Source organism: Alexandromys fortis, unplaced genomic scaffold, assembly GCF_014885135.2.
Source record: "Alexandromys fortis isolate MF-2015 unplaced genomic scaffold, M_Fortis_MF-2015_v1.1 scaffold_7, whole genome shotgun sequence".
Classification (NCBI taxonomy): Eukaryota; Metazoa; Chordata; class Mammalia; order Rodentia; family Cricetidae; genus Alexandromys; species Alexandromys fortis.
The window spans coordinates 19,464,862-19,492,458 of NW_026067920.1; the positions used below are offsets into that span (position 1 = coordinate 19,464,862).

The 27,597-nt window shown below is 42.3% G+C and overlaps 1 protein-coding gene across 4 annotated transcripts in view; it reads right to left on the bottom strand.

Annotated features, from left to right (window-relative positions):
• Meis1 (Meis homeobox 1) overlaps positions 1-27,597 on the bottom strand; it is a 139,501-nt gene that overhangs the window by 14,893 nt on the left and 97,011 nt on the right. For all 4 annotated transcript variants that reach the window (XM_050140997.1, XM_050140998.1, XM_050140999.1 and 1 more), the window contains exon 9: positions 10,485-10,561. In XM_050140997.1, coding sequence (XP_049996954.1) covers positions 10,485-10,561 — 77 coding nt within the window. The remainder of the gene's footprint in view (positions 1-10,484; positions 10,562-27,597) is intronic.

A 27,597-nucleotide genomic window follows, 5' to 3' on the forward strand; every position in this document is an offset into this window, starting at 1 on the left:
TGTCTCTGCCTAGTAAGGGCTGGGATTAAATACAAATATCTAAACTTCCCTCACTCACCCTGCTTCCCTCCCTCTTTCCCTTCCTTCCATGCTCCTTACACCCTCTCCCGTTTCCTTTTTTTCCTCAGAGTCCCAAGAATCCTAGACTGGCAGGCTTCAAACTGACTATGTAGCCAAGTTTCACCTCACGTCTCTCACTTCTACCTCTCAAGTGCTGCTGAGATCCTTACCAGACCTGGTATTGTGTGTTACTTGGGATTGAACCCATGACTTCCTGCATGCTAGGTAAACACTCAACCAACCTAGATACATCCCCAATGCATATTCCTTAAAAACAAAATATTATCCGGTATCTCAGTCAAAACACTGGGCCACTGGCAGAAAGAGTCCAAAACAGTGCCTAGTCAGAAGAGCTGGGAGCTGAGTGTGAACAGGCCGCTGACCGGCTCTGAGAGGAGAGCAGAGTGGAGGTGTAGAACCACAGCGATCTGGTGGCTTACTGCGAAGAAACGCGCTTTGATAGCTGTAAAACTTAACACACGAGTTGCTGAGGTTATTGCCATTATAAAAGTCTCAAAAATACATACTAGTACAAAGCTCCTAGCGGCGTAAGCTGGGAACAACCCAAATGCTCGCCAACTGACACAGGACTAAGCTGAATGTGTTTCTAGCCACGCAGTACATCACTGCTCGGCCAGGAATGAGGTGCTCATAATACATGTTGCAACGTAGTTGGACCCTGAAAACATTAAGTGAAAGAAACAATCCCGTAAAATCGCATGTTATAAGACCACTGCTTGCATGTGCACGCGTGTGTGAAATGCCCAAAAGACGCAAGTGTAGAAACAGAAAGTAGAGTGGCGGCTGGGACCTGCTGAGCAGAGACCAGGAAATAAGAAGAGCAGTATTAACTAAACGGGACCCAGGTTCTTTTCAAGTGGCCAAACTACCTTACAGCTGATGCTGGGAAGGGTTGCAGACCTCTGGATGCAGCGCTGAACTGTGCAGGTTAAATGCACAAATGCTCTGGTGTCTGCAGCATACCTAATAAAACTGCTAAGAACACGTCCACAACAGGCAGCCTGAAGAGGCACTGGACGAGGAGGCTTCTTGTCCCTGCCTCATAACTGGCAGCTAGCAGCATGTAATTTGTCAAACGATGCAGAAATTCCCACCCAGAAGCTGTACCCTATGGCTCAGTAACATGGAGTTCCTAAAATTCTAATCCCTGATGCCTTGTGTAAGACTTCAAAAGTCATGCGTGTTTTTCAGAAGAGATAGCATGACTGAGAACAAAATTTAATTCTCAATATGCCTTTCCCCCCCCCCCCCTTGAACACTACATTTGCTCAGAATGAGTCTCACATGTCCCTTTTGGTTCCCCAGTCCTCCAAGCCCTAAGGCTGGGAATTCTAGGCACAACCAAGTCCACGTCTCTTTCCATGAACAGCCCCGCCAGGTGGCCAGCCAAGGCGACTGAGGTCTCACGGTTTTGTACACATACAGTTCTTTCTATTAGCTTTTCAACCACACACCCCCAACCATTTCCAACTATCTATGAACTCTGACCGGAACGAGGGAGCAGTCAACCACAGCAGATGTTCTTGTAATACAGACCAACACAACCCTTCAGTCAGACAGCAACCCGCAAAAGTACTGCTTTCTTAAAAAGAAAAAAAAAAAACCTCAATAACCCAGACTAAAACTACTAAAAACTTCACTATATGTTATTTAACCAGGATGCATTTAGCTTCCATCTATAGGCAATATATTGTTCCTTTTTTTTAAAAAAAAAATTACTTTATCAGTATTAAGCCAGATCCACCAATCACAGGGAAGTAGTTTTTTTTTTTTTTTTTTTTTTTTTTTTTTGGACCCAAGTTGGATAATCACCGTGAGCCTGCAAGACCTAATGTGTTTGAGGAAGGAAATGGTTTTTCTGTCTTCAATGCTGGGGTCTAATCTTGAGAGGCACTTGCTACTGGTGGGTAAAAAGCAGAATGCCTTTAGGGCTATGAAACAAACTGTTCTTGCTATTTATTTGTTAGTGTTAAGGAGTGGTGAGCGCGAAAGACTCAGATACTTTGCAAACCAGTAGGCCATCCTAAAAAGTTTGTAAAATTGAAAAAAAATGGAGAGAAACATTTTCAGTGATAGTGGTGGCTTTGAATGGAGGACCCCATATTTGCCAAAAATTACAAACATTCATTCTATGTGGTTTAATTTTGAATGTTGGGCTTTCCTTCTTAAAAAAAAAAGTAAGTATAATTAAAGCTAGCCCTAAATACCTACACAAAAAAGACTGTGGCATCCACACATAGGTGTAAGCACTGACCAGATCCTAGACCTTAGTCCTTCAAATTCCTCCTTCCACTGAGCCTCTGGCTCCCCTTCCTTTTGAGAAAACTTTTGTTTAACAAAGAGGCAACATTTGCCCCTGGTTCTCAATATTCCAGGCTGACTCCTCAACCACTCAAATATGCTATTTGTTTTCTGTGGGCTCAGCCCTGAAGCAAGGCAGTGATGTAAGTGAGGGAGAGAGGGTCTCAGCCAGCTCAGGGCTTGGTGCTTAATGCCTAATCACCCAACACCAGGCTCAGCAACTGTTGACACAAAATAGGTGGAGATCAGGCCCGTGCAAGCAGAAAATACCAGGAAGGCAAACTCTATGTAAACACACTCAAGACAGATTTGACAAGAATAGACCTAAGCCGGACTTGCTGGGGGAACTTCTACCCTGCAAAGCGGCGTTCTCCCCACAGCTAAAGCTGCTTCCCCTTGCAAAGTTCCTTTGAGATGATCAAAAACAGCATTTACCAATTTGAATACATTTACGGAAGACAGCGGAGACGGTCGTCCCCTTGATTCACACAGTGTGAGTTGCAAATCTGCTTCTAAGTGCAGGATTTATGTAATGTAATACGGTGCTTCCACACACCTGGAGGGGAGCCAAATGAAGGAGGATGGGGATCAGCGTGCACACACAACCACAACTCAAAAAGTTATTTCTCCTGACCTACAAAACTCATTCGAAAAAGCAAATGGGTGATGCTTAAACAATCTTTTAATCTCTAACTGACACCTGACAAGCCATTACTTATAGATTATTAATGCGCCCACTAAAAAGTTTGTCATGTACAAAATTGCTAGAGAAAAAGATTGAATGCCTGAGGAAAAAAACAAATTTTGCTGTACAATAACTTGAGAAATTTCAAGGCTATTATCTGCCATGCCCTTCACAGTCTCACAGCGCAGTGCTGAAAACAACTGATTTATCTTTATTATGAACCCTCGAATGACAGCCCGCATGTTTTTCATGTCTTGCGATAATGTTTAATTTCATCTAGTCTTCATTTTACAGTGTTTGGTTGGCTTATTTGAGATGAGAGGAAGTAGCAACTTTTTAATTAATTTTCTTGGGGGGGGGTGTTTCTTCATCACAGCGCTCTCCTGCTCCGTTCCTGCAGGAGAACCCTGATCAGATCCACTTTGCAGTGCTCCCCTGGCTTCTTGGTGCGCTCCACATAGTCTAGAATACAGGCACGAGAGTTCTCGCTAACCAACGCTACGGGTCTACTACAAAAGTACAGGAAGCTGATATCTGCAACAATATAACGACCTAAGTAAGGGCACACATCTCATTGGTCAGAGATGAGGGGAATGATTAAACATTTGATTCAGTATCAACTCTTTGATATTCCTCCGCTTACTCAGTGACTTGCCCTGTGCAAGCACTATATTCTCATATGGCTCTTTGGGCCCCTGTGGAGACAAGCTCTTTAACCTTAGCAATCGTGCTTCATAGGAGCCCTTCCCATGATGAGTTTTTGCTGCTCTACTCCAGCACACTGGAGTCAGTGCTTGGCGCTCACTCTGGGGGCCTTCCCTACCCATTCTTCTGACTGACTGGATGCTTGCACTAATGCAAAAGGAGAACAGCCAACCTGGCTCTTAGTGAGGTCTTGCAACAAGTACAGCTGACCCATGCGTGCACAATGTCCAAAGTCAATCTGAAAGTCATTCACAGGGAATGGGTCGCCCAACTCTGAGCCTCACTTGACGACCTTGTACGTTTCAAAAACGCTTCCGCAGCTGGAAGCCTGGGCTTCAGGTGTGCTGTGTAATCTTGTCCTGATAATTTTTTTTTTTTATTTTCGAGACAGGGTTTCTCTGTAGCTTTTTGGTTCCTGTCCTGGAACTAGCTCTTGTAGATCAGGCTGGCCTCGAACTCACAGAGATCCGCCTGCCTCTGCCTCCCAAGTGCTGGGATTAAAGGCATGCGCCACCACCGTCCAGCTTGTCCTGATAATCTTGATGCTGCCTGCTGCCTGGGAGGAGAAGCAGTAATTCCAAGATGCAGGGTTCGGATTCCCATGAAGGAAGGAGTCGAAGTTTCTGTCCACCAAGGTGAAGCAATGCCTATCACTGAGGCAGGGTTTCCCTGTGTGACAGTCCTACCTGTCCTGGAATTAGCTCCTGTAGACCAGGCTGCCCTCGAACTCACAGGGATTCACCTGCCTCTGCCTCCCGAGGTCTGGGATTAAAGGCGTGCGCCACCACCGCCCAGCCTGCCTATCCCTTCTTAAGGAGTGTCTATCTTCAACAGTGTTAAGGATATGACTTTCTACAGTAGGGGAAAAGCTCTGAGAAATCCAATGATATAAAACTTTAGCAAACTATATCAAATAGTCAGAGCAGAAGCCATTTTCAAAGAGAATTGTTTTCAGGAAGATTTTTTTTAAATCTGCAGGTAAAAGCAGGGCCTCTGTTGAAGTCCTAAAACTCTCTGTCATGACAATACCTGGAGGTTTCTAAGCTCACGGGCCTTTGCCCTCCGAGATATTTGCTCAGCTCTCCTCTCTAATAATAGCTTAGCTGTCTGGCATCTCTCCAACCCTGTCTCTGGCAATATGCAAGCTAAACATTTTTTTTTTGACTGATTTCAATATTTTCCTATGAGCAATGAGACAGTATTTTATTGGGTGAGTATTACTGATTGCTCTAATCTAACCTGAGTGTAAGTGTCTGCAAAGGTAGCATTGTTAGAATTGACACTCAAGGTGCAAAAAGCCCAGCAATTAACAGAGGCTCAAAGAACAACGCTCTCTGCTATGTTCTGGGGAGTTACTCTGTTTCTCGATCTCCTTCTGCTTTCTCTTTAACACTGCACCTGTTACTCCATTGCTCAATTACGAAGTCTACTTTAAATGGAGGTTCCTCTGCAATTCTCAAAGGGAAAGCGGAAGCAGCCATGCCCTGAAATGACTGTGTGCCTGTGACGTTGCTGCACCCCTCGGTGACTTCCAGCCAGGGAGAGACTCTGCACAGCTGCACGTTAGTTTTGCACTTGAGCAGCCAACCAGTGACCCCAGAGCCTCTCGCACTGAACACTGCCATGGGTTTGGGTTCTGTTTCTCTTTTTCTTTTTTTTTTCACATCTGTTTTTTTTCCCTTGTCTTTGTGTCATGCCTCTGCTTAGCTTTATTGACAAAACAATCTGTGCCTAATGTTTAAACAACATCTGTAAAATGTATTATTAAATTACATCAGAGGAGAAGCAGAACAGTTCTATGGAGCCCACTGACCCCTATTGATTTCGAGATCACAGAAGCTGAAAGGATAAGCTGTTTTAACATTTACATCTAAACATGTCTCTATATTTAGAGAATCTTTGATTACTTATAAAGGTATTTGCTCCATGACTACTATAATTCAGAAATAGACTTGACCTTTAACTGTTGAATCTATTATAGTAAAGATCGGATTTTGTAAAAACGAGCTTCCATTTTTACCTGCCTGCAGCATGAGAACCTAGCTCCTCCTCTATGGGTCACAGATGGGAAACGATGCTGGATGCTTGGCAGTTTAAAAGGTGATAGATGAAGGGCTTGGGGAGACCCAGTATGGATTCCAAATTTAAAATCTATGAAGGGCACTAGTTCTAATATCTTATCAGACGCCAGGGTGCTGCCTCAACTCTATACACCCAATTGACAGAAAGGGGTTTTCTCCTTAGGCACATGCCAGATTTCATTTATACTATATATTTCTTTTTTTTTTTTTTCACCGAAAACCTGTGCTACCTTCTTAGAACACAGGGAGACAGTCATTTAACATCGAGCCTTTCTAGGAGAGGATGTGTATGAAAAGCAGTAAGCCACAAAATAGAGCATTTACTCGATGCATCTGGGCTAGACTTCTGCTGGGACAGGGAGCCTCTGGGATTTCCACCAAGCACAACATAAGCATCAGTTTATCATACTTATGTATCACAACATACAGCATGGCCTGAAAATGTATCAATGAGTTTTTATTTGACCATTCTCCACTCACACTTTCAATGTATAAAAGCTGGTCTGCTAAAGATAAAAAAGAAGCAGTATTGGTTTTGAGCCTATGGATGTATGTGTATATTCATGTATGTGTTTGTTAACATATGTGTATGTTTTCTTTAAACACCTGCCTAAAAGGGAGAGAGTCGGGGGTAAATAAAAACACATAGCATACACTTATGAAATTCTCAAACAATAAATAAAAAATATTTGATAAAAGACTTGAATACCGAAGTAATTTTTCGGAGGCAGGGAGGAATGGGGAATCCTGGCTGTCCTGGAACTCACTCTGTAGACCAGGCTAGCCTAGAAGCCACAGAGATCCACCTGCCTCTGACTCATTAAAGACGTGTGCCACCACCACCTGACTCTGAAATGACATTTTAAGGCTCCGCCTAAAAAGTCATCTACGGCCTAAACTCACAATATTTCTGCCTGCTTCAGGATTCTCAGAAGTATTTAATACAACACTGAAAACAATAAACAGAGATGAAAAGTTTCCAAATGCTGATTTTTTCCATTTCTCAATGAGATTAAACAATGGAGGAGGGAAGAGGAAGGAGACACAAGCATAGAGTGCAGGCTGAATCTCACACCTGACCACACTTTGAGTCTAAACTTCTCACAGCGTGGAAGTATCCAGGCAGTCAGTCACAGCACTTGACCTGGAAAAGTCAGGCAACACCTCGTTACATCAAATCATGTATGGAAAATATTTTTAATATTCTGGATTATTTGAATAATTGATTCAGATCTCAACAAAATACGTTGGCATAGACTTAGTCTACAGTCTCTCGAGTGAAGGATATACCACTCCATCCTAGGGCCCTAGCGCCAGTCATATTAGTATTCCTACTCTCTTATTTTCATCCTGACCAGGAGAAAGAGTATTTGCAATGACATTTTTATCTCTGTTTTCTCTTCATCCAATCTGCATCATTGTTTAACAGTGTGGTTCTTCCACTTCCCCGTTTCCCTGTCTATTTTAGTCTTAGCCACCTAACATGGCTTAATGTCAAAGAAAAGATTTAAAATGGGCTTCTTGGTGCTGGGAAGGAACAGTGCCCCAAAGTTGCTGTCTCTTTTTCTAGGTGGCGCCTCTCTATAGCCGCACCAGCTAAGATTCCTTTGACAAGCTAGCAACCAGAGATGAGTTTATAGCTTTTACTTAACAAATTGTGCATTTCGATGTTGCTGCCAATAATTATGACTGATCTCCACCCAACCTGCCCTTCAGCGTTCCATGAAACATCTTCAACTGTGACTCATAGCATATACAAAAATTTACATGTGTGTTAACAAGTTTTAAGAAATCCAAGAAGAAGGACAGAATTTTTTTCTAAGTTGTAACTAAATGAAGTGAAGAGGAAGTCTTAAGACATTAATGGTCTTTTTCTTTCTTTCTTTTAAATTAGGGGTTCTAGATGAAAGTAACTTCATGGGCTGTTGTTTTACGTAATGAAAGCGTTTATGTTCAGGCATTCGAAAAGCTCCATGCATTTTTATTACAGGAAAGTAAAAGGAAAACACGCTCTACTTTCTCTGCCTTTCAGTCGTCAAACAGGCCATGGTTTAAGAGTCTTTGGCACCTTTAGGTTTTTAAGGTACTATCATTATTTGCATGCTATTTCCTAACTAAAATATATATGTATATATATATACACACACACACATATATATATACATATATATATATGTTCCCAACCTTTTTTTTTTTTTGGGTGTGTTTGTTTTGTTTCTTTCTTTAGTTTGGTTTGGTTTTTTGAGACTAGATTTCTCTGCATAGCCCTGGCTGTCCCAGAACTCACTCTGTAGGCCAGGTTGGCCTCAGACTCAGAGATCTTCCTTCCTCTGCCTCCTGAGTGCTGGGATTAAAGGAGTGCACCACTACACCTGTCTATGCCCAGCTTCTTAAAAAGAGAAGGTTTGGAAACCATTTTGAAACTTGAATAAGACACGCAAATGCCGTTTCTCACCTCACTTCAAGAAAACTACCCATCTCGGATAGTTTAGGTTACTTTAGAGACCATCTCTCCAGGAAACTGTTAATGAGGCCAGTGCAATTGACAAGTGAGAAGCCATCTCTACACTAAGGAAGGACAAGGCAAAAGGAGAGCGCCACACACTCTGTCCCATATAAAAAAGTAAAAGTGATTTGGAAGGTCCCTATCTGCAAAATTGAGCTTCAGCCTTAAGTCTGCAGGTAACTTGAGAACTGCTTCATAGCCTTCTAATTCCTCATCTTGCTTTTCACTCGTCTAATGACCAAGGTGAAGGCATAAGGCTGTGCCCAGTGGCTGATGAAGACCTACAGGTCTCTGGGAGACCTTGTGCGGAGAATCCAGGGACATCTCCTGGCACCACAGGAGAGCTCTGGTGCCCCTGCATTCACAGGAAATGTCCCATCAGATGGGCTTTACACTCGAGAGTGTGTTGAACTCATCCTGGTAACTATGTTTATGAAGAGTTTGTTAGCAACATTGAGGATGAGGAGAGATGGCAGGTTCGATAGCCAGCCCGCTCCTTAGCGCTCCTTAACTTGAACTCAGCCTGCCACTCCTTTACCTTCACCAAAAAATATTTCCCAAGGAGATGCCACACTTCAGCAACTTCCAGTGCATTATGACTGTCTCCCCATCGCTTTAAGCCTAAAAAGATGATTGTAGGTGCACACAAAAATCTCACTGTCTCCCTTATGGGATCACTTAGTACCTCTGAAAAACCAGCTTCAAATGGACAGTGTTGATAGTTTTGAAGATTTCAAGGCAATAGCAGATGAAAACAGGCAAACAGCAAAGCCTCCAAAGCCGCAGAACTTAACACATTGAGATACAGTATGACTTCTGTGGGTTCCCTAGCCACTAAGAGGGCTGCAAAAAATTGATCTCCAAAGGCTGTGGTAAGGTCATGGAAATTGATAACCCTGACAAGCAAAGCTCATGCGAGTCTGTCTGTGTCCTGCAGATAGTGCACTTTGTAAATTAATCCTCCAAAGGCAAATATAGCATAAGTAGCTTGTTATCTCTAAAACACTAAGTTGGAGAATACATGGGATTATATTGACAGAAATTACATTTTCTGTAATGGGGTTTAATATATCAGAGACATCTCCCAGAGGCTCAGGGCTCACTCTCTAACAGTGAAGGGTCTGTTAATGTAAGTACAATGGACATCAAGAACAAATTTATTCACCAAAATGGATTAGGCTATGTAATCAGAGAGTCTGTAATATTAATCTTTGACACCTATTGAACAGAAAGAAATACTTATGCCTACAAACTGTCATTCTCAGCTTTCTCTTTTCTCCAACCCGACTTTGAGACTTTTCTGGATTTTACCTCAAAGAAGATAAGATTTCTCCACTATAAACACTGATCTGAAAATATTAGGATGATTAATTGGATATTCTTAGTTTTAGAGGAGCTCGGGTTTCCATACCCTTTAAATACAACAGTAGGCCTGGGTGATGATCTGAACATGGCTTCTGCATAGTCACAAAAGGCATAAACCACGCTTTCTCAGACCCTTGGTGCCATGTTGCTGGACACTTAGTCAGAATATTATTGGTCAGTACTCAGGGCAGAACCTCAGCTTTCCTCAGGATCAAGAATTGACATTTTACTTAGAAAAAGCAATGAATAGCCCTCCACTACATCGGGTTGTAAAGTCCTTCTTAGAAGAAAACAACTTTCCTCCCCCTCCAGCATCTGAGTGTGAAGAGAACCCGGAGGCTGTCTTCTAACAGATAACTTTAATAAATGTTTATTTATTAAATTAGTTCCTTGGAGAATTTAAAACAGCTATGGAGCAAGGGTAGATTTTTTTTCTTCTTTCATAGAAAGTAATAGGATACCAACTCTATCAGTTATCCTAAAGAGAAAAAGCCAAAGAACATGATATGATTTCAGAGTTAAAGTGAGTGGTCCCCAGAACACACTCATGCTGTGCATGAAACCTGTTGACTCATAGAGGAGGTGGAAGGCAACACGTTAGGAAGCCTTCCCACAGCCGTCTGGTTGGTTTCCACCTTTGGATCAGCAAGCCACCAGGGAGAGCAGCAGCTACTGGGTGTGGCTTCTTCATGCAATCCACGGACTGCAGGTTGCCAGAGGGGGGAACAGGCTGCAAAGAAACGCCAGCCAAATTACTCACCAGTTGTTCACTTGAAGGATGGTGAGTCCTGTGTCTTGTGCCAACTGCTTTTTCTGTTCTTCAGAAGGGTAAGGGTGCTGAAAGAGATCAAGAAAGAGGGTATGTGGACAAGCAGGCAATGTCTATCCCATTTGGTCAATAACCTGAGTGTCTAGTGAAGTCTAGAATTAAAGGTAAAAATGCTGAGGTGTGTCACTCCTATTAATGGAATACTTCATCATCTAATTAATGGCGGCAAGAGACAAGCCAATTACAAAGATTAGTGAAGTGTAGAAATATCTATTGAGGATACTTGCAGAACCTTGATACTAAGTTTACCCTTTAACAAGTTTATTTGTTGCAAGGCTAGAAAGTTTAGGGTGATCTTCACCACGTTTTCAGTGAGTTCTCTCTTTCTCTTTGTGTGTGTGTGTGTGTATGTGTGTGTGTCTTAAAAAATACCCATCTGACTTAATATACTCTCAGCTGAGGTGCCCAGTATTTAAGTGTAATGTTTTTCCTCCTGCATAGTGCAGGATTAAAATATTTAAACTAAGCTAGCTATGCTTTATTTAGGCTACTCTTGTTTCAACTTTTGAGCAAAGCACCTGCAAGCAACACTCAACCAAAACTGGTGTCATCTTCACTGTCAGTTTGACAAGCTTCAGGATCATTTATGTGGCACACCTCTGCATGGGTGGGGGTGTTTCCAGAGAGGATTAGCTCAGGGAAACCCAGTCTTGAATGTGGACCGCACAGTCCTGTGGGCGATGGTCCTACACCAAACAAAAGGGGGAAAGAGAAAGTCGCCGAGTGACTGCCTCTGCTTCTTGCCTCTGGAGTTGTGAAAGTGTGTGGAGTACCAGTCCTGGGATCCCCGGCTGTGCCTCTTTTTAGGCACCTTCCTGTCTCTCCATGATGGACTGAGTCCCTCAAAACCTGAGCCAGGACAATCCCTTTCCATGATTTGCTTTTGGCATGCTTTGTTAATGTTGTTGCTATTTTTCTTTCTTTCTATTTTTTTCATTTTTCTTTTGTTTTGTGGTCACAGTGGTAAGAAAAGCAGATAATACAGCTTGTTTCCACATCTAAAAGTCAACTTAAGCTAGGATTCTGTGTAAAGGCCAATAAAAAGTCAAAGGCTGTATGTCACCTCCTCAGAACTAGCCTAGTTCTGTTCGCCATGAGGAAGAGAATACAAAAGGGTATCAATCGCATAATTAAATAATGAGATGAATCTGGAAGTCTACTGAAATTTGTGGAAACATTTTCTGCTCTGTGGTCAAGTGCATCTAAGTTGAAACACGTTTCTGAAGTGCAGGAGAGCGCTGAGGTTGTGGTTTCCACCTGTGAAGACATTGGCTGCCTCTAAAGGTTGCTGCCCTATAAATCCTCCCCAGCTGAAGTTGGCCTGACAGCCAGTCCTCTGTGCTTAGTCCCATTAGGAATGAGAGAAGGTCCCCTCAAGACTCAATTGAACTGCGTGTGCCATGGAAACTAAAGTCTGGTCTATTGGATGACGATTAACATAGCTTTTAATCTCATTAATAATGTCTGGTCAAGATGCTTAAGAAATCGTTAATGACCACATCAATGCTTTTACATGTAACTTTAAATATGTCCTAGGTCTATCCACATGGGGTATGCTTGTGGAGAGTGGGGAGCTAGTGATTTTTCCCATAAGCATTGTCTTTGATTGCCACTTAATCAATAAATACACAATTAGAATGAAGCTTGGCTATCGCAGAATATAGTGCCTTTCTCTAAAGAGCTTCAGGTATATTTCAGATAGGATGGTAATTAATCCCATTAGATCCCTCCGAGTAACACGAACGCAACCACCATCCTCTTGTTTTGCAGGGGAGAGAGTCAGCCAGGAGAAAGGACAGCCAATAGCGATAGTTTCTCCTTCTCTTCCAGAGCCTGTCTTCAAAACCCTTTCGCACTGCTTACATAACTTGCAGAGCCAGCCATCAGCCCAGCCCTTCCAGAGCCATTGACTTCTCACCTCAGTCACACTGTTCTCATTTCTGCATTTCTGCTCTTTCAACATTCCGAGGTCCGCCCCCCCTCCGCCCCATACACTTCTCGGTGTCACTGTCAGGGTTCAGACCAAGGTCAGGTACTCACATGCACACACACACAGACAGACAGATGACATGCACACACGGACACAATCACACACCACCGCACCACCCGCACACAGCTCATCTCACACCAACCTTTCCCTCACTCCCTGATAGCAAGCATCATTCTTTGAAACCCTTTTTCTAAGTCTGTGTTTTCTTGTTGGGGGATCGTCTCACCCAGGTACCAGTTTGAAATTCATTGCTTCAGTGTTCATCATCCTTAAAGTCTAGATAAGTATGTAATGGGAAACTAGCAACTGTGGTTTGAGCAAAAAGAGTAAGGATAACTGAGGTACCGTACCCAGATACTATCTATTCAGAAGCAACACTAAAATAGACAATAAGGGTCTTTCAGAGCCCCCAGAAAGTGGAGGCATCCACACCAGCATTGTCTTTGCTTCAATCCTAAAAGTGGTGTTGACTCATGCATTCAAGCCATAATGAGCTAAGACCACACACAACATAAAACCAGGTATCAGGACCAGTACAGACCTAAACACCACCCAATACCCTACGTTTAAGACATAATTCCTATTGTATAAAAGAATGCCACACAATTCTCACCAAATGAATCGCTTTTCTGACAAACAGAACACTGAATTGGAATTTTATATATAGTAGTTCTGTGTCTATACTAGTTGAAAAATTATATATAATATAAATGACTCTATTAGAGCATATAAATTATGCTGCACTTACTAATTATAAGACCTTGAACATGCACAACTTTTATAACCCTCAATTTTGTTACTTTGAGTCCTAGGATCCATTGAAGTTAAAGCTGCTCCTGCTAGCAGCTCTAAATGGTAGTGCCCAATAAGAATTACAAACTAGATTTTGAAATGAGCAGTTTTCTTTATAAAAGAATTATTGCCTTCATTTTTGTGTGTGCGCGCATGCACATGTGTACATGTGTGTGTATGTGTGTGTGTGCGTATGCATGCCACTCCATACATGTAGAGGTCAGAGAACAACTTGCAGAATTGGTTCCCTCTTTATACCCAGTGTGACCCAGAGATTGAACTCATGTAATCAGGAGCCCTTACCATCTAATCGGCCTCAAATACTCCATTCTTAATACCCAGTTGTTTATACTATTTGGATATAATGTTATGAGCGTGTTCGAATGGGCATTCTGATCTATAACATTTTTTGCAATACTATTTACTTATAGTTTTCAAGGTCCTAGGAAAGTGTCTTTCAATTATTTTTCGATAGAGTTAATAATGATGTCTACCCTCGCTCTTCAGTAGAACTGAGTTACAGCATCTTTTGCCTTGTCTTGTTGGCTGTCTTAATGCCAGGACCAGAACTAGACGGAAAAAAAATTAGTATTTGTGCCATTCATCTTAAGCTACTTTGAAAATTGAGAATTGTCACAGCAATTTCCTCATCCTGTGTTTTTCAAGAGTATTTTTGCATGCTTGTTTGTGAGCAAGCTTTACATACATTCTTAGAAGACAAATGGAATCCACATTTTATTTATGCAAATGGTGTCAGAAAAATTCTCCTTGGATCATTAAAATTACCTGAATCATTACAGCTCCACAGAGCTGCAAGGCAGCCCTCCAAATTCCACAGTCAACATCAGTTCTTTCTTCACATCATGGAGTTTCTGATTTCATAATTTAAATATCACAAAATGAGAAAGGTCTGTTTTTTTTTCTTCTCCTCTGTCACTTTTCATGTGATCTGATTTTAAGTAATTGGAACAAACTGTGTCTAATTTCATGCAGCATAATTGCTAGGCCGCCCCAAGCTATAGAGACCCAGCACTCTGTCTCCATTAAGCAATTTTCAGCTCTTTGGGATGTATTTTTTATGTAGATATGAATGAGCCTGGATAAAGTTAACTGTCACAATAATTTGGACATTATTAATAAGAGATATGTATGCCAAGCAGAAGGCATAGTATATGTATATATGTATGTATCTATGTATGTATGTATGCATATATATGTATGTATGTATATTGACTAAGTTGAATATTCTAAGGAATGGCACCCAGGACCCTGTATACACTGGCATACCAGAAAATACCTTGTCTACGGTAGAGAAGCCATACATTTTTCTTTATCTTCATGGTTCTTGGCCTTGGTGTCCCACAAACTCCTGATTTCTTTTTTTCTTTTTACATTAATCTGTAATTGTCAAAACCACATGAAAACTATGACTTCATGTAGCTCATACCTACTCAACCAAAAATTCACAGAAAAGTAGGTTTCTAAATATAAACCTCAGTAGTTTAAATATCTCACATCCTCTGAATCTTGATTACTTAGGCTGTTTGTAGATAGTATGAGTTATGTCTTCGTAGACATAAAAAAATGGCCTGACCAAAACAACAAACAAACAAATAACACCCATGTGCCACAGACAAGACTTCTGTGAAACCACCCACAGACTTGCTGAGTTCACACGTGGGAGGTGACTTTCAATAGGCAAAGGCAGATGCCATTCTGCAAGAGATCAAAGATTCCAGAAAGGTGCCAGTTTAGGGAGAAAGGGGAAAATCCATTCCAAACCATCATAACGAAAGATTTATGCTTCTTTTTGGCATTTCCCTGAGCGCCTATCCTTTATTGCATCTAAATGACAAGGACACTGGTTGACGAAAGATCAGTGGGTTCTTGTGAAGGAAAGACTTATTGCACTGGCCTGATATACCAATCAACTTAATCACTCTGGGATATCAAAGTAAATTTGACCACCGTCCAACAGACAGTGGGGGACACCTTGCTTTCGCTGTGTACATTAGCCTTGTGCCATTATCTCTTAAAAGCTTAATTATTTGCAAACAATTGATCAAGATGGGAATTTGAGAAAGGATATGCAAGGGCCACTGGGAGACCTGCAAAGCATTAAGAGAGCAAACGAAATTACCTCTAGATCCTACACTAAGAATTAACGATTGCGAAGGGAGAGCGAGGTGGTATGGTAGCTGCAAGGGTTCTGTCTGGAGTGCTTCCCATTTGATCTGCATTAACACCTCAGGACTGAGTGAAAGCCATAAAACTGTGATTATGTACGGGCAAATCTGACCCTCCCTTCCTGCATTCAGCCTGCACACACACACACACACACACACACACACACACACACACCAGTCTATTTTCACTGGGGAGAGCAGAGATGCTGGACTCAAAGGGGAAATCGGTCACTTGAGAAGAATGGACCCCAGCAATGGGGAAAAAAACTCACAAAATGACCATCATCATTTCCATAATCAGCAGCCTGACTTCCAAGCCATTTGCCACTCTTCATGTGTTTCTAGATACACAGAATGACTTCTAATGATGACCTGATACAGAGAGACTGTCTTACAGCTTTATCAAAGCACAAAATGACCCCCAGTGAACGTGTCCTGTATAACTGTAATGAAGAATATATGACAAAAAAAAAGGCCTAAAAATAGCTTGTATTAAAGTTTAGTCTGGGCTGTCATTTTTCCTAGCCACAAGGAATAGAAGATGGCAGAATGAAAATGGCAACTCTCTAAAGAAAATTTATCTCAGCACAATTCTACTTTTATGTATTGAGGTTGGCACGGGAGAACCTCCCATAATGATGGTGGTTATCTGCTATTTACAAGTTTACAATACCTTGGAAGGGAATTTATTTATTTAAACAATCAAGCAGCCTTTTCTGTGGAGCCTCAATGGGAAGAGACAGACATTCCACAGTCTACACAGATGGAAAACGTCCAGCCTTATATCGTAACGACATCCTGGACCAAATGGGCTCCTTTCATCCAAACGTCCACCCCGGGCTGCAAACATGGATGCCAAGACAGTGATGAACTTTATCTTATTTGCCCTGGTGACCAAGTTTCAATAACATCCCCTCCCTCGCCTCCTTGCCCACTCAAACAGCACATTGTAATGGCGGCCGAAGATTTGAAAATAATCCTGTCCAGAGAGCTCTCCCGTGAGATAATAGAAGGCTCCACTGCCCCTTCTCAAGCCTTAGATTAGTAATTTCTTGTGACACAGAAGTTGCCTCTCTACAGAAACTGCCAAACAGCTCTAACAAAGCAATAGAGGTAGAAGCAATTTTCAAGCCAAATGTTACACGCTGTGCTTTAAAAGGTATGGGAATGGGCACTAGAGGGGCCGATCTAACCAGAGGAATTATGGCAACTGTCCAATATCAGCCTTATCAAGGCAATGTTCTGTGGCCGGGCTGAATATGTTGCAAGAACAATTTCAGAACTTCTTTTATCCTTTTTCCTCCAGCCTTGTGCCTCCTCCACAGCTAAGTTTAATGCATTAATATAAGTTGACCTTGAGCTAAACTCTGGTATGTGATAGAGAGATACTCCCTTTTAAGAACAGGGGGGGAACTACCATATGGCTTTTAACCATTAGGCCTCTGCATTCTGTTCAAACTTCTGAGTTTTCCCTTTTTGCTGCTAAAGAACTAGGGGATCTAAATTAGAATAACCAGCTATGTGTTTGAGATCGAAGAAGGTGAGCATAAATTTTGTAGCCAAATAGAACTATATCTGGTTAACCTAATTTTTTTGCCTATAAGAATTTCTCTCACTTTAAATAAAACTGCAGTCATTTTCCCCTTATGCATTGACTATGAATAGCTTACACTGTGACAATTACATTGATCTAGGATATTTTTCCCTTAAAAAAAATCCATAATGCTTCCCTATTGTTTTTCGGCTTTATGAATTAGTTTTACTGTTTCAGTGAATGCTTTTTTGTCTTCTGACTGCACATTATCAAAGAGACACTTTGTGCCTGGCATTTACATTACAAAAGCAGCGCCCCTGCAGCCTGAGGAGCCTGGGCTGAATGCTTAGCAGTTGAGTCCTGCATCCACACACAGACTGGACTCCAGAGCAAAAGGAGCAGTAAAGGCGCTGGCTAAGAAGCCAAAAAAATATCCGGAGCATAGTCAGTGACGTCGTAAATTTTGATCTGTTTTCTTAATGCTCTGTCAGCATCTCAAGTGTGCCCGCTTGTCCCGACTAAAAGTGCTGTTTGTTGTCCGGCGCCAGTTTTTTTCTCAAAGTTAGTTGAGTCACCCAGTAGATAACCTCTCTCCACTTCTTGTCCTTTGAGCGGGGCTATAAGAAGTGGGTAGTGGGGGTATGTGAGTAGGAAATTCGGGTAAGAGAATCTGTAGCCTGGAGAATGATAGAAGTGGGGGTGGGACGCTGGTTAATATTTCACCACAATCTTTATTTCTTGCATCACTGTGACTGTATTTTTAATACATAGTCAAGAAAAACAGCTTCCTGGCCAATGATGAGGCCAATATTAGATGCTCTGCCTGCTTTACTTAACTGATCTTTTAATGTCTTCTGAATGTAAATTAAATGTAAAATAAAATACTGAACGAAGACATACATTATGGGACTGGGATAACAGTAGCTCTTGTCCTGTTATTTTTTTCCTACAGTCACTACGGTCCAGTATAATAATGTTTTCAGTCCATTCCTCAGTAGCTAAGTTGCAGAAAGCACTTGGAGGTGCATGCTAAAAAGATAAAATAAAGGATTCTAAATTAGCAATTACTTATATACCTTCCTAAAAGTCTTACCGTTAATGAAAAGTGCTAACAGTATTTTGAATGGTTATGATTAATTATCATCCCTGAATGTTGATTATCTCAGTAGGCAACCATGGAAACAGAAGGAAAGCAAACAGATCATAGGAGGAGCTTGGGGGTAGGGTGGACTAGGAAGAGAAAGCGCGTATCACTTTAGACTGAACCATTCCAACTAGGAAGAGAAAGCATGTATCACTTTAGACTGAACCATTCCAACTAGGAAGAGGAAGCATGTATCACTTTAGACTGAACCATTCCAACTAGGAAGAGAAAGCGCGTATCATTTTAGACTGAACCATTCCAACTAGGAAGAGGAAGCATGTATCACTTTAGACTGAACCATTCCAACTGGTCCTTCATTCTCTTGTGCAGTCCCCATGGCCAACCATGAGCAGGAGCTGCGATTAGCTACTCTTCAGGTAGGAATGTTGCAGGTTGGCCAGGACACAGAACTCGCCCGAGAAGTCCCACCCATCCAGTGCTGGTGCACACACAGGTCTGTCCTGACTTTCTCCCACTTGGTTACATTCCCGGTGACATTTCTTCTCATCTCCCCATTCCCTTCTATAACCAAAATATAAATGACGAGGGCATGTGAAGAAAGTCATTCACTCATTGTGAGGTCCAGTGAGGAGACAGCCACTGTTTCTCCCCATCCCACTTCCTCTCCAATATCTGCCCCACCCCCATGCCAGTCCTCTCTGGAAACAAGGCTTTGGGCAAGGTTGAGAGTTGAAATCACAGTTCTCACCAGGACTTTGCCCACACTCTGTCTTGAGCATCCAGCTGTAGAGACGTTATTAACTATAGCCTTGCAGAATTGATGATTAGTAAGTACAACATGTATTGGAAGGGGAGGGTTACCCGGGTGTTGTTGAAAACACTTCATATATGTATTTGCGCAGGGAGATACAGTGATTTTACTTGTTTTCTAGATACGAAAACAAGTGCAGAAAGGATAAATCACTCTCACATTGGCACAGGTGGAATAGTGATGCTTGGATTTGAAACTTGGCAATAGCATCAAGTCAGAAAGATTTGCTTCCACCTTGTTTTCCTTTGATGGGACGGACGGGGCAATCTGCTCACCCCTAATGAGTTAACCACAGATGTGTATATGCCGGTGACCACTCATATAAAAAGACACTATTACCCTAATATGCAGCGTGCATATGTACCTTTTGTTTCTATAAGTCAGTTCTGTTAGTGGAACCAAAAGTCAATCTTATCATAAGATTAAAAAAAAAAACTCAATGAAGATCACTACATCCATCATTTTGTTGGTGCGTGTAGCGTAGCTTACACATGCAGGAATGATGATGGGTTATATGCAAGGACTCTCTTAAGATCCTAGATTCAAACGCCTGCTATCTACCCAACCGCATCCCAATATGCCTTAAACTCTCAACTTTGAAACAAATTGGGGTGTGTGTGTGTGTGTGTATGTTTCCAATTATTTTGTATCTTACATGGCTCTTAATCAAATGTAAGTTAAATTACATTCAAATCCCCTTCAGATGAATAGATCACTGATAAAAACACACAAATGTTATCCCCTTCATAATGCAACTAGCCAAGTTCTGTGCCCAGTAAGTATTTGACATACGAATGAATGAGAGTTATTGAAGTTAGAAACACCCTGAATCCCTTAGCTGGCTTTTGGTTGTAGATTTCTTACTGTAAGTTTGTTTTGTGGGTTTGTTTGTTTTTGTTTGTTTTGGACAGGTCTCCTAAATTTTGGGATTAAAGACATGCACCGCTATGCTGGGTGCATACCTGGCTTTTGTTAGTAGATTTCTGCAGATAAATGTCAAGAAAATCAGCTGTTTAACTTCAACAAGCACTCATCTCCCTTGCTCAGCTTTATCACCTCCAAAACTGTAAGTTTTGACCACTTTAACTTCTTATTTCCCTAATCCTTTCTCTGTGGATAACACTTACAGGCATAGAATCTAATTTGTTTGTTAAAAAAAAAAAAAAAAAAAAAGTGAAGTTTGGATTTGACCCCAAGAGTCAGCCACATAGTTAGATCGTTTCCCCCTTAGTGTCTCAGATCCACTCTGGGTTGTCATTGGGTTTGTTTATTACAAACCTGGGAAGTGATGAAATCCAAGTTCTCAATCCAAGTAGTGCTCAGAGCAGCAGAGGACAGAAGAGAAGACAAAGGAAGTTCTCTCCACTAAGCCTCTTCCGAGGGCTGCCTTCAACAAATTCAGAAAACAGCAGCATAGTGCACTGAGCCATCCTTCCAAAAGAAAGTTCATGGCTGAGTCATTTGATCAACGCTAATAAACTAAGAACCCTTCTCCCACTGTCTTTGTTGATCTCTGCTATTTCAGAGAGCATGCCCTCTAAAAACGGCCCAATCACCAGCTTAAGAACACCTTCCCACTTTAAAAATCAAAGCGAAAGAGTTCTGAAACTGTAAGGGAAAGCCAAGGAAGATGAAATACTACCAGACTATTCTGGAATGAGTTCTCATTATTGCCTGTATCGATGCTCCTATCCAGCAATAAATATTCAGGGGCGAAGAAAACACACCTCCTTGTGTAAAGAATAGAGCGCAGGGGCAAAACAGTACCTTTGGCAAGCAGGTTTCTGGAGAAAGGCAGAGAGGAGGAGAAAGCAATGGAGAATGCGGGCTGTTCCCAATATGACTCAAGACCCCTGGAACTGGCGCTCATTCTCTAGTGCTAATTTTCCCACTTAAATTACAGTGATGGTGTAGCCTCATCTCATTAGAGATCATTGTCCCCAGTAGACAGTTGTGTTTATGGGGGACTCTGGCTGTTCCACACCTGCTGATCAGGTTGCTATGTGATCAAGGCTGCATACAAACAGCAGACTTGAGCTTGCTGGACTGCAACTGATGAGCCCAGGCTAATTCAGGGGTGATTATGTAGTTTACTGGACCACTAAACCTCTTTAAGCTTGTAATTACTGCCTATTTGAGTAAAGAACATTCAAAAGCAATTCACTGCATCATGCCTGCCCCAGCTGGAAGCAGGCTGCCAGCAGTCTGTGGGGACATTAAAATCTACGGGGACGTGGACCGAAGCCCAGCTCGCAGACGCTGTGAAGCAGACCTCAGAGCCAAGGGCCCGCACGGTTTCCTCTCACCTCTCCTGACCAAGCTCACCATTAAAGGTGCAATGAAAAAGTAGAGAACACCCATAAAGATGACGAATAACGGGAGAGGCTAGCAGACGACATTCTAATGACCGCCCCGCGCTGGAAAGCTAAAATCTAAAAAAAAAAAAAATCTTTTCACAATGAGAGTCTGGGGGGGGGGATAGGGGGGGGAGTCGGGGAGGGAGGGAAGAAGGAAGAGAGGGAGTGGGAGGCAGTGAGAGAACACAGCTGAGATTTACTGTGTGCTTATTAAAAGTTACATGGAAAAGATACCAACTTAAAGGCAAAGTGCCCTCCCCCCTCCCCCTCCCCCACTGTAGAACCGGATGCGTGGAGGTTCAGGCATTGTCCGCCTACTGGGCTGTGCTTATCACCTGCAGTGGGAAGTTGTTACCTGGTCAGGGAACCGACTTTTCCCAAAATCACATGTGTAGAATTTTTTAGTTCAGGCGCCCCGAATGAAAGGTAGTTTCAAGGGCTAGGAAAGGTTTACAGAAGAAAAAACAAAACCCATCGGTGTTTACCAACGTTCTCATTTTCTTTTGCCGCCCCCTTGACAACCGGAGTTCTTTTGTGTCTCAAAGTGTACAACACGCTTTGCATGGCTGTGGTATAATTATAACTTGTCTCTAAGTAACAAAAAAGGACTGGAACTTAATGAGGGGGGATTAAGTTAATTTCTTTTTTAGCTAACAGTTTCCTGTCTCTTAAAATGAAGACCTTGGTGAGTAAAGTGTTGTGTGTATGGGGGGGGGGCGGAGATTAAGCTTTTTATTTCACTGAAATCTCTACCTTGGAAATACAGATACTAAAATATTAAATGATGTTTATTCTTTAAAAGTCTGTAAATTTGTATTAAATAAAGCCACAGAAATTCCTCTCCGGCTGCTACATCTCAACTCCAAAGATCCAGGGGCCTTCATAGTTATCCAGACATTGCTTCCATTAATATTCATAAGATGGGTCTGCTTGCATTTTTATAAGCTGTGAGAGAGGCAAAAGAAACCACCAGAATTCTTTAACACACGGGCATTATCAATTCAGCATATGCCGGGGCAGCATAGCATCCAGACCTAAGTCCAGATTCAAATGCAGGTTACCTTTACTAAGTCAAGTCTCACGGAAATGCTTCCCCCTTTACCCGGTGTGGCCTGGGCTACTTAATTAGTTTCATTCTCTGAAACAGACACTTCATCTTTTCATTTCAGAGGTTATTTTCCACCATACTTCGTTTAACAGCAAAACCCTTACCTTGCGATCAAACCAAAGAGAGTTTTCCCTTAAGAAAAGCGAGCAAGCCGGGCGGTGGTGGCACACGCCTTTAATCCCAGCACTTGGGAGGCAGAGGCAGGCGGATCTCTGTGAGTTCGAGACCAGCCTGGTCTACAAGAGCTAGTTCCAGAACAGGCTCCAAAACCACAGAGAAACCCTGTTTCAAAAAAGAAAAGAGAGCAAGCCCACAGACTGTCTTGAAACTCTGTTTTGGCATCAAGATCACCTTTCTCCTTCTGAATTCTCTTTCACAAGACCTTCCTGATGGCCACTCGCCATCTGTCTCCACAGGTTACAGAAGAGATGACAAGTCCCTAGTATTTACTTATCAAACTCTGCATTTTTAGTTACTCAGTCTAACTGGACTGGGTAGGGCTGGAGCAGAAGTGGTTTCTGCAAGTTTATCATTTGTGGAATGTCTTTGATGGGTGGAAGACAGCGTTGAACTGGCCATCAATGGGATAAACACAGAAAATTGGCAAAAGTGATGATAAGAAAGCTAATTTGAATTCTGGCTTCTTTCTAAAATTAGAACACTGGGACTTTCAGCTTATGTGATTCCTATATTTATATCATACTTTATACCTGTGAATTTTTCATATATTTATCAAACTGAATCTCACAGTTACCTAGTGAGTACAGAAAGTCACGTCGCGTGACACCCACAGTTCAAGAGTGAAAACGAACCCCACAGCGAGCAGCTGGAGTGTGTCTCCTGGGCTCCAGGCCTCTTCCTTTACCCTCCACTGAAGCTCAAAGTTTACCTTGTTAATGATAAAGTAAAAACACCGTATCCCTGTCTGTCAGAGGCATCTGTGAGGCAAACATGTATTGCTCTCTGCTTAGAATGAAGTAAACTGGGCCTGAAGAAAGCAGAACAGCTTTTAAAAGGGCTGCCATCGTTCCAAGCAAGCTGCGCAACTCAGCTCAGAGGCGATGGTACGAGATTGGACAAGGTAGCATTTGCCCTTTCTAAAACAGGACCAGGGAAATCAGTACCTTTACATGATGAAGCAACTAGACACAGCCTTGATCTGTTTAAAGCATCACTCTCTGCTATCTCATTAGTGACACGAGTTGCTAATTACGTAGCCAAAGGGGCTAATTTCCCCTCTTCCTCAGTCCCATTCTGATTCAGGCCTGGGTGTAGAGACAGGTCATTAAATCCATGATGCACCAACGATGTGGTTACACACTTGTAAGTCAAAAGACAATACGACTTCAAGACCTTCAGTTAAGTGTATTGCGTTGGACAGCTGAGTTAGGACTCGTGCTGGCTGTATGGTCTTTCAAAAAGCTTTGCAAGGATTTGTTCATGTTTCTTTTATGTGTGAGCATTTTGCCTGCCTGTATATGTATGTACCACATGCATGCTCGGTGCCTGCAGAGTTCAGAAAAGGGCAATGCATCCCCAGGAGCTGAAGTCACAGATGGTTGAGAACCATGTGGGTGCTGGGAATCGAACCTGAGTCCTCTGTAGATCAACAAGAGCTCTTAACCGCTGAGCCATCTTTCCAGTCCCTAGCTACAGGGACTTATAAAAGTATTTGAGTTCTCTTAGCCTCACTGCCTCATCTACAAAACAAAGAAAGCGAACCTGGTGGCAATCAAATGAGGCTAATCTATGAAAAATACTTCAAGTGTAACACAAACCAGTATGGTTTGCTGGGGAAAGATCTGACTAGTTAATTGTGGTAAGGGCTTTTTACCTGTATTAAGTTGGGTTTTTTAATATTTCCTTGGTGAGGAAATATCACTATTTACTTGAGGAGACAAATACCCAGACCGGAATCCTCTCAAAAAGTGTCTGAGGAAAAGGGGAAATTAGCCCTTCTGCACGTGTAATTAGCAACTCACGTCACCAATCTCTCCACCTGGACAAACTCATCTCCAGACTGTAGCCAGGCTCTGAGGTCAACCTGTTAGTGTGTTAGTGTGTCAGTGTGTCAGTGTGTCGGTGTGTTGGCGTGTTAGTGTGTCGGTGTGTCGGTGTGTTAGTGTGTTGGTGTGTTAGTGTGTTAGTGTGTTACTGACGGCCCATACACAAAATGGTCGGGCTGTCTTCAGGACTGGCCACTACCGTTATGAAATAATTTGTACAAGAATCTTAGCAGGGCCGGGTATGGTAGCACACACCTATAATGCCGCCACTGGGGAGGCAGAGGCAGGCAGAGCTTGAAGTTTGAAGCCAATCTGATCTACAAAGGGAGTTCCTGAACAACCAAAGCTACACAGAGAAACCCTGTCTCAAAAGACAAAACAAAAGAAGAACCTCAGCCAGGCGTAGTGGTACCCGCCAGTGTTTGGGAGGCAGCGGATGGACAGAACTACATAGTGAGACCCTGTCTCAAACTTACGCAAAGCATTTACATTTTCCACAGGCGACCACTGGTTCTGCCAGAAGGAAAGTACATTACCTCTTTATTCGGTGCTTTAGACTCAGCTCAGTCTCCTCCTGCATTCATGTGAGCCTCACAGAGGTAAATTAATAATTAATGTATTCTTACAAAAAAAAAAAGAGTGTAAAAGAGAAAACACTGAAAGGCAAGGTGTGTCAGAGGGGAGGCAGTAAAACAGATGAGGCCAGGCTTCAGACAGATGAGCCAGGAATCTCCAGTGGCCTTCAGGAGTCACACACACATTCTTGTGAGTGCCTCCATCACCATCTGGGACTGACAGAGGTACCAAGAAAATCTTCCAAGCCATCAAGTCTCTGGGGAGATACTGAGTCATTACTCAGGCCCATCCAGGGCAGGAAGCAGGTTCTGGCTCCCTAGACTTGGAGACTGCAACCCTTGGCCTTTTTTGGTGGCTGGAAGTCAAAAGTGGCCATTCAGTTACCTTCCTTGGCAAAGGATGAATGCCACATTTGGCAGAAAAAAAAAAAAAAAAAAAAAAAACAAGGTCTCAAGAAAGAGGAGCAGAANAAAAAAAAAAAAAAAAAAAAAAAAACATGGTCTCAAGAAAGAGGAGCATAAAATCTTCTGGCCTGGGTTCCAACAAGAACTCATCTTTTGAGTGCCAAGCAAACTCCATCACAATTCCAAATGCACCTTTGGAAAGGAAGGATTTGCAGTTATCTTAATCCCAGTCCATTGACAACATGAGCTCATCAATAGTTGTAATTAACACGTTTGGATGCCTGGCTGGTGAGGAAATATTTGGTTTTACTTTCATTTTTTTTAAATTTTAGCTCTTTTAGGCAAAATCTTTTTGTTGATGATGATGTCGTTGTCTTAAAGGGGTTCGGATAAATCTATAAAGAAGAAAACAGTAGATGAACCGGTGAGATGGCTCAGTGGGTAAAGGAGCCTGTTGCCAAGCCTGGTGACCTGAATTTGATCCCCCGTACACATGGTCAAAGGAGAAAAAAGATTCCAGAAAGTTGTACACACACATACCCACACTCACACATACACACACATACACACAGATAATAAATGTAATTTGAAAAGTTATACATATGCATAAAACTAAAGAGGAAAATGAATATTGTATAAAAATTTCACGAAACGCCCATTTTCACAAACCACATTTTGATTCTGTATCTCATATCAAATCGTCTCAAATAGTCCTGATTCTAAACTATGGGGAATCCATCATCTTGATGATGCCAACGATGGGCTCAACCACCACGTGCATATATTTTGTTTAATGGTTTATTTATTTTAATAACAAAGAGAAACTAGATTTTACAGATGAAAGCTTTTTTTTTTTTCATGGCTCCAGTGCAACTGGGATTTTGAGGAGTCTGTGATGTTAACCAGTATGTGATCATGGACGCTATCAGGGGCCCTATTTTAGACATTTCATACAGCAGAAGCCCACACTGAGTAACTACCACCAGAAACAATCACCCTGTTTTAAGAAGACCCAGCAAGGGGTGAGCATCCAAAAGCCCCAGCAATGGCTCCAGGTGTCCCTCCTCAGAGTGGACGGGCAGTGATGTGTTCACTGTGGAAATGCTGGAGCAGGCTCAGCTTACTCAAGATAAGATCTCCAGGATAAGGAATCATTGCATAGGTTTCTTTTCCCTTTGTTCAGAATTCTGCCTACAGCGCTTAATATTTTTGTTGAGAATTGAAAAAATAAATCACAGTTAGTGACTTCAGTTTAATCCTTGCTTGATTTCTTCACTACGCCACCTCTCTGTGGTGAATCGGGAAGCCAGAAACTCATCAAAATGAGTTTCCATAGGAACAAAAGAGGCACCACCTCAGAACCTCCCTTTCATCCACGACACCCCCATTTATTCAGAATATAGAGCTAGCAGAAATAAAATGAGAAACATATGGGAAGGACATGTTAGCCACTGAAAACTCTGGTGAGAAAAGAGCGAAAGTCTGAGACGCTACTCTCTTGGTTTTGTTTTTATCATCAGCCAACCTGTGTGGCTGGGCACAGCGAATTTTGCAGATACCATCTTTACTGAAGATGGCTGCTCCTGATCAATGGCTGTGTCATCCTGGCCCTTCTGCAGCTGGGCCTGGGGTCTGATCCTGGCACAGGGGCCTGTGTCCTCCGCCAGTCAGCAGATGTAAGCACACAGGCCCTGTCAGGTTGACATCATTCCTTCGACAGTGTCACTGAGTATTAATGTTCAATTATGTGCCCTAGAAATGACTGTCATTTTTATGCGGTGTGTGTGACTCTCGGCACAGCATTGGGGTAAGCTCAAACACAAGGGCAGAAATACCCAGCAAGTGAGTTATCAGCGTTCGGCTTCCTAGCATGGCCATGGCATCGCTGCGGAGTTGAACAGCAAACCAATGTTTGCTTCCTTTTCTGAGAGATGTTTGAAGGACAACCAAGCCATTCATTCATTCACACACTCATTCATGCATTTTGCTTTGGTGAGCTTGCATGCCAGGAGTCTTATCTATTTAGAGAGCCTTCAAATGCATCATCCCATAATGCCACAATCACACTGAGTCAACTATTTTTCATACGTAACAATAAACAGATCATTACGTGTAAGGTGTCTTTTTAGTTCACAAAGTCAGGGGTATGTCATCGACTATCAGACCAAAATGACA